Genomic DNA, 7,258 nt, shown 5'->3' with positions numbered 1-7,258 from the left:
ATAGCCCTGGCTGTCCTGGAACTCACTTTGTAGACCAGGCTGGCCTCGAACTCAGAAATCCACCTGCCTCTGCCTCCCGAGTGCTGGGATTAAAGGTGTACGCCACCACACCTGGCTTGGCTCTTGACTTTTTCACTTGCATCATATAACCTTAATTCTTTGTCTTCCAGTAGCTTCTTCTTCTTCTTCTTCTTTTTTTTTTTTTTTTTTTGCTTCTTCTTCTTCTTCTTCTTCTTCTTCTTCTTTTTTTTTTTTTTTTTGGCTTTCTGAGACAGGGTCTCTCTGTGTAGCCCTGGCTGTCCTGGTACTCACTTTGTAGACCAGGTCCAGTAGCTTCTTAATTCAGTAAGTGGTACAGTCTCACCTGGAAAGTGTTTTAATGCTCTGATTAATGTCTTAGCGAGACCACACTGGAGGCTGTTAGGGGCTGGGACAGAAAGAAAGAAGCAGTCTAAGGTCTCTGCGGTGGTGACTCAGATGGGATCACAAAGTGGATGAAAAACTAGGTATGTTATATAGATTGGCTAATATAGGTTTGTATAGATAAGCCACGGGGGCTTGGCAATGATTTGGACTTGAGGACTGAGGGAATTGGGGGAGCAGGGACCAGTCAGGTTTTGACAATTGAACAGATGAAGCAAAATGGAACAGCTGTGCTGGGAGCAGATCTCTGCCTCTCCTTCGTGACTATTGTTTTGGAATATGCTCAGGGACATACACGGAGAGATAGTGGTATCTAGTCACGGCCTCGCTTCCCCTGCAGCTCTATGCAGGAAAGGGCTGAGTCCGTGAAAATGATGCTTAGGGGTACCATTGGCCTGCAGATGATAGTGACTTAAATAGAAGTTGCTTTGTCTCCTGTAACTATTTGTTTCATATAATTATCAGCATAATGGAATGGTCATTGGACATTGTTAGCTTTTGCAACACTGTAATGTCAGTTGACGTCTATTAAGATTTTTGGACCTGGAGGCTCATGCCTATAATCCTAGAACTCAAGAAACTGAAGTATAAGAATTACCATGAGTTCAAGGCTAGCCTGAGCCACAGAATCAAGTTCCAAGTCAGCCTGGGTTACAGTGAGACCTTCTCTCTCTCTCTCTCTCTCTCTCTCTCTCTATATATATATATATATATATATATATATATATATGATTTATTTGTTTCATGTATATGACTACAATGTTAATGTCTTCAGACACACCAGAAGAGGGTATCAGATCCCATTACAGACGGTTATGAGCCACCATGTGGTTGTCCTGCACCATAGCACATACATGTACCTACACAGGAAATGAATCATTTTGTTTAGTTTTGTTTTATTGAGACAGGGTTTCTCTTTGTAGCCCTGATTGGCCTGGAACTTGCTCTGTAGACCAGGGTGGTCTTGAACTCAAAAAAAAATTTTCCTGCCTCCTGCTGGGATTAAAGGCATGCACTACCTTGTTTAGCAATAAAAGTAATTTTTTAAAATAAAGATTTATTTATTATTATACATAAGTTCACTGTAGCTGACTTCAGACACATCAGAAGAGGGCGTCAGATCTCATTATGGGTGTTGTGAGCCACCATGTGGTTGCTGGGATTTGAACTCAGGACCCTCGAAAGAGCAGTCAGTGCCTTTACCCGCTGAGCCATCTCACCAGCCCCCTAAATGTAATTTTTTAATTTAAGAAATGGGACTGGAGAGCTGGCTGAGTGCTTAAGAGCAGCATGTTGCTCTTCTAGAGGACCAGGGGTTAGTTGTCAGGGGCTCACAACTGCTGCTAACTCCAGTTCCAGAGCATATGAGATCCTCTTCTGAATGCCGAGTGCAGCTCCATTTCACATGCACATAACCCAACACAGCACACCTATGTACATCATTCAAAATAAAATAAACGCTTCTATGAAGGAGTGCTTGCTATTCTTTCAGGGAACCTGAGTTCAAGTCCTAGCATCCACATATGGTGGTTCACAATCTCGACAATTCCAGGGAAATCCAAGGGTTCAGTAGGACTCTACAGGTACATATACCTCCATAAAGATATACTCACACATAATTAAAAGTAAAAGGAAAGGAAAATCTTCCTGGGTTGGAGCCATGACTAAGCAGTTAAGAGCACTGGCTGCTCTTCCAGAAGATCCAGGTTCAGTTCCCAATACCCACATGACTGCTCACAACTGGACTATAATTCCAGTCCTGAGATATCTCATGCCCTCTCTTCTGGGCGCCCTGGGCACCAGGCATGCATATGGTGCACAGACATACATGTAGGCAAAAACCCATACACATAAATTTATTTATTTTTTCTAAGACAGGGTTTCTCTGTCAGTTTGGGTGGTCTGGAACCACTCTGTAGACCAGGCTGACCTTGAACTCCACCTGTCTCTGACTCCTGATTTCTGCGATTAAAGGCATGCACCACTACTGCCCAGTTTATTTTTAATTTTAAAGAAAAAATAAATAAACAAGGATTCTTGAACTTACCCTTAGGTGGCCATTGCTGCTGCAACCACATACTTGAAGGGGAGAATTGTGTTGACAAAGAGGTTTAAAAAAAAAAAGAATTACTTATTCTTTTAATTATGCATATGAGTACACTGTCGCTGTCTTCAAACACGAGAAGAAGGCATCAGATCCCATTACAGATGGTTGTGAGCCACCATGTGGTTGCTGGGAAATGAACTCTGGAAGAACATCCAGTGCTTTTAACTGCTGAGCCATCTCTCCAGACTGAGGAAGACATCTTAAGGGAAGGGGTAGTGATAATGGAATACATGTGGCTTAAAACAGAAGAGGACCAGTGAGAGGAGGTAAGAATAGGGGAGGGCAGCTGAGTATGGAGGCACACACCTTTAATCCCAGCACTTGGGAGGCAGAGGCAGGCGGATCTCTGAGTTCAAGGCCAGCCTGGTCTACAGGGTGAGTTCCAGGACAGCCAGGGCTACACAGAGAAACCCGGTCTCGGAAAACCAAAAAAGAAAATAAATAAAGAATAGGGGAGGGCAACAAACAGGGTGGGGATGAATAAGAAGAAAGGATTTTGATCCATGTTTATGGAAACCTCATAATGAAGCCCATTACTTTGTATGCTAACTTAAAATACTTAATTTAAAAAGGAAAAGGACTCAAGGGGGAATAATGATAGAGAAGGTAGATAGGTAGGGCCAGGAGCAGCTAGTCCTTTGTCTAACACATACAGCATACTTCCTCACTAACCCTTGTTCTAAGATATGACTGGCCTCTGGGGAAAGGTAAATGGGGCTGTGCTCCTAGCAATGGAAACCTACCATTTCCCAGCTGTAGAATCTTGGTCACTAACTAGTTTTTCCAAACCTCTGGTCTTTTTTTGTCAAGGAAGAATGGCAGTAGCATTTCCTATCATTTCAGTGGGGAACACTATCATGAATGTAAGATGAGGAGTGTTGGCTCACAGACTTAGGGCACAGGCTTCATATTCCACTTCTTCTATTCCCTAGGTATGGAGCCTTGAACAAATATCTATAGGCCTGTTTCCTCATCAGAGCTACCAAGAAAGCCAAGGAAGGTGGTGGCACATGTCTGTAGTCCTTTCATTCCTGCTACTCGTGAGGCTGAGGCAGCAAGAGGGTCAAAGCCTGCCAGGACTAGAATAAGTTCAGGGCCAGCCTGGGTAACTTAATGAAACACTGTCTTAAAGAGTTGTTTTGTAGAAAGTCTCATGATAGAGCTTAGCAGTAGAGCACTTGGGTAGAGATCGCATGTGACACCTGGGTTTGGATTCCCCAGGACTATTACCTCCAGGCACAAAAAATATATATTTAAAGGGCTGGAGAGACGGCTCAGCGATTAAGAGCACTGACTGCACTTTCAAGGGTCCCGAGTTCAGGTCCCAGCAACCACATGGTGGCTCACAGCTATCCATAATGAGATCTGATGCCCTCTTCTGGGGTGTCTGATAAATAAATCTTTTTTTAAAAAATGATATATATAGCTAGTATTTCCATAGAACTGAGTATAAGGAACGGATTTGTTTTTATTGGGGGCAGGGGTACACATTATCACAGTGCATTGTGAAGATCAAAGAACAATTTCTTCCAAGTATGTTCGATACTAAACTAGATTATCAGGCTTGGTAGCAAGTGTCTTTACTCACTGAGCTACCTCACTGGTCCTCAAGATTTGTTTGTTTGTTTGTTTGTGTTTGTTTTTATTTTGAGACAGGATCTCACTATGTCCTGGAACGCACTTGTAGACCAGGCTGTCTACAAATTCAGAGATCTGTCTGCCTCTGACTCCCAAGTTCTGGGATTAAAGGCAATATACTACCAGGCCTTCAAGTATTTTTTTAATGAGATATAGAGTCTTATTATATAGCCCAGGCACTGACCTTGAACTCCTGATCTTCCTACCTTGGTCTCCAGAGTAACTGCCAGGTTCAATAGATATTATTGTTTAAATGTTACTTAAATCATTAAAATATTAAAGACTTCCCAGCTATTTTGTGAAATAGTTCCCATGTAAGACAGATCATGGGTAATCTATTATTATTATTATTATTATTATTATTATTATTATTATTATTTGGATGAAACAGGGAGGAGGAAATAGAGGCTGCTTGTTGCCCTGCAGGTAGCTAAGCTTTTAGAAAGGAACCCAGCCCCGTAATCTGGGTTCACATGGTTCACATCCCTGTTCTCATAGTTCTTTATTCTGTGTGCTCAGGCCCATTGCTGGAAGACTGGGACATAATTAGCCCCAAAGATGTCATTGGATCTGATGTGCTACTGGCTGAGAAGCGATCATCACTGACGACAGCTGCCTTGCCTTTTACACAGTCCATCCTCTCTCAGGTGATTTCGGAGACTTGGGGGTGTGGTTTCCAGCTGTGGTTGAAGGGAAGGGCTTATCTGATAAGACCATTCCAGAGCCCGCTGGTTGATGCCTGCCCTGTCCTACACAGGGGACCTGTAGCTTCTTTTCCTTCTTCCTTCCCAGGTGGGTCGTACACTGTCTAAGGTCCAGCAGGTGCTGAGTTGGTCTTATGGGGAAGATGTCAAGCCTTTTAAGCCCCCCCTGAGTGATGCTGAGTTCCACACGTACCTGAATCATGAAGGTCAGCTCTCCCGGCCTGAGGAGTTGCGCTTGAGGATCTACCACGGCGGTGTGGAGCCTTCACTTCGAAAAGTGAGCCACCTCAGTCAGTCACCGAGCCCAGCACACTCTATCATCAAAAATTCAGTAGAACACAGTCATAGGTGGGATAGAGAAATCCCAGGGAAGGAGGGTCTGTGTCAGGTATGTCTCAGTGGCAGGAAGGCAGATCTATCACAAGGAGGACAGAGGTCACAAGAGATGGGTGGTAACTAGTTGACAAACATGGGTACATACGGCAGCTCACTAGTTGAAACTCAGCCCCATCTCTTCTGTCTCTGGCAGGTAGTATGGCGGTACCTCCTGAATGTGTACCCAGATGGGCTGACTGGCCGTGAGCGGATGGACTACATGAAACGTAAGAGCCGCGAGTATGAGCAGCTCAAAAGTGAGTGGGCCCAGCGAGTGAACCCTGAGGACCTGGAATTCATCCGCAGCACAGTCCTCAAGGATGTGCTCCGCACAGACCGAGCCCATCCCTACTATGCAGGGCCTGAGGATGGCCCACACCTACGGGCCCTTCATGACTTGCTCACCACCTATGCCGTTACCCATCCACAGGTATCATACTGCCAGGGGATGAGTGACCTGGCCTCACCAATTCTTGCTGTCATGGACCATGAAGGCCATGCCTTTGTATGCTTCTGTGGCATCATGAAGCGCTTAGCTGCCAACTTCCACCCTGATGGCCGTGCCATGGCCACCAAGTTTGCCCACCTCAAGCTGCTATTGAGACATGCTGACCCAGACTTCTATCAGTACCTGCAAGAAGCAGGTGCCGACGACCTCTTTTTCTGTTACCGCTGGCTGCTGCTGGAGCTCAAGCGTGAATTCGCCTTCGATGATGCTCTTCGAATGCTAGAAGTCACCTGGAGTTCACTGCCCCCTGACCCTCCTGAACACGAAGTGGAGCTCGTCGGACCTCCCAGCCAAGTAGCAGACACTGGCTTTGGTAGCCACAGGGGACGGCCAGTACGTCAGAGGCACATGCTGAGGCCTGCTGGTGGAGGAAGCAGTGCTTTTGAAGATGCTGTTGTCCACTTAGCTGCATCTAGCCAGGGACCTAGTGGTGGGGGTCGTCTCCTAAGACAAGCCAGTCTGGATGGTCTCCAACAACTCAGGGATAACATGGGTCCCAGGAAGGACCATCTGGTCCAACTATCCCACCCAGCTACTCTCATTAGCTCTAAGTCCCTCTCTGAGCCCTTGCTGAATTCCCCAGATCCACTCCTCTCCACCTCTTCTCGGCCCGATTCCCCATCTTCGTCATCTCCTCCATCTACCCAGGAGGCTTCTCCTTCTGGTGACATAGCTGTAGGATCCCCCTTAATGCAAGAGGTAGGTTCTCCCAGAGACCCTGGGAAGCCTGTACCACCTCCACCTCCAATGGGCCTTCCCCCACCCCAGGAGTTTGGCCGAGGGAACCCATTCATGCTCTTCCTCTGCTTGGCTATCCTGCTGGAGCATCGTGACCACATCATGCGCAATGGGCTGGATTACAATGAGCTAGCCATGCATTTTGACCGCCTGGTTCGTAAACACCATCTAGGGCGTGTCTTGCGTAGGGCTAAGGCACTCTTTGCTGATTACCTACAGTCTGAAGTGTGGGACTCTGAGGAGGGGGCTGAGGCCACAGCTCCATCTTGATTATACTCCCTCCAACCCTCCAACCCCAATGGTACTCCATTCTTTGCCATGAGGGCCTACACATGAGACCTTATTCCCTGCCTGCCATCCCCAGACATGTTGGAGCCTGAGGCCCTCTCTCCCCAGGTTTGAGTATGTGTGGCTCAGCGTTGGCACTGCCCCACAGAGGCCACAGCCTCGTTCTGTTTTTGTTGTTTCTAAACTATACTTTCCATATACAAAGGTCACTGTGGTATGTGTATTTCTCTATTTCTTGAATGTTATAAAAGTTACTGGGGCCTCTTTAGTTGATGCAACTGGAATACTTCAGTTGATGTAGAGTGGTTCCTGCTTTCTCTGCCACAAGAATAGTTGTCAGAGATCAGTTATTGATGAGCCCAGCCCAGGGACTCCTCTAGCTTTCCATGCACTTGGGAACCAGCTTGTGGGACTATGCCATGCTCAGAGCCCTAAGCTAGCTTTCCATCCTGCCTTAACCATTTCAGCATATTTGCC

General features: G+C 46.1%; 1 protein-coding gene across 1 annotated transcript in view; it reads left to right on the top strand.

Moving 5' to 3' along the window:
• The window catches only part of Tbc1d25 (TBC1 domain family member 25), a 23,168-nt gene extending 16,172 nt beyond the window's left edge, over positions 1-6,996 (top strand). Inside the window, exons 4-6 of the mRNA XM_021153067.2 lie at positions 4,688-4,815; positions 4,961-5,149; positions 5,402-6,996. Coding sequence (XP_021008726.1) covers positions 4,688-4,815; positions 4,961-5,149; positions 5,402-6,763 — 1,679 coding nt within the window. The 3' untranslated portion in view covers positions 6,764-6,996. The remainder of the gene's footprint in view (positions 1-4,687; positions 4,816-4,960; positions 5,150-5,401) is intronic.
• The last annotated feature ends 262 nt before the right edge of the window (positions 6,997-7,258 follow it).

The sequence above is a fragment of the Mus caroli genome, chromosome X (assembly GCF_900094665.2).
Source record: "Mus caroli chromosome X, CAROLI_EIJ_v1.1, whole genome shotgun sequence".
NCBI classification, from domain to species: domain Eukaryota; kingdom Metazoa; phylum Chordata; class Mammalia; order Rodentia; family Muridae; genus Mus; species Mus caroli.
This window is presented reverse-complemented; position numbering and strand designations above follow the sequence as displayed.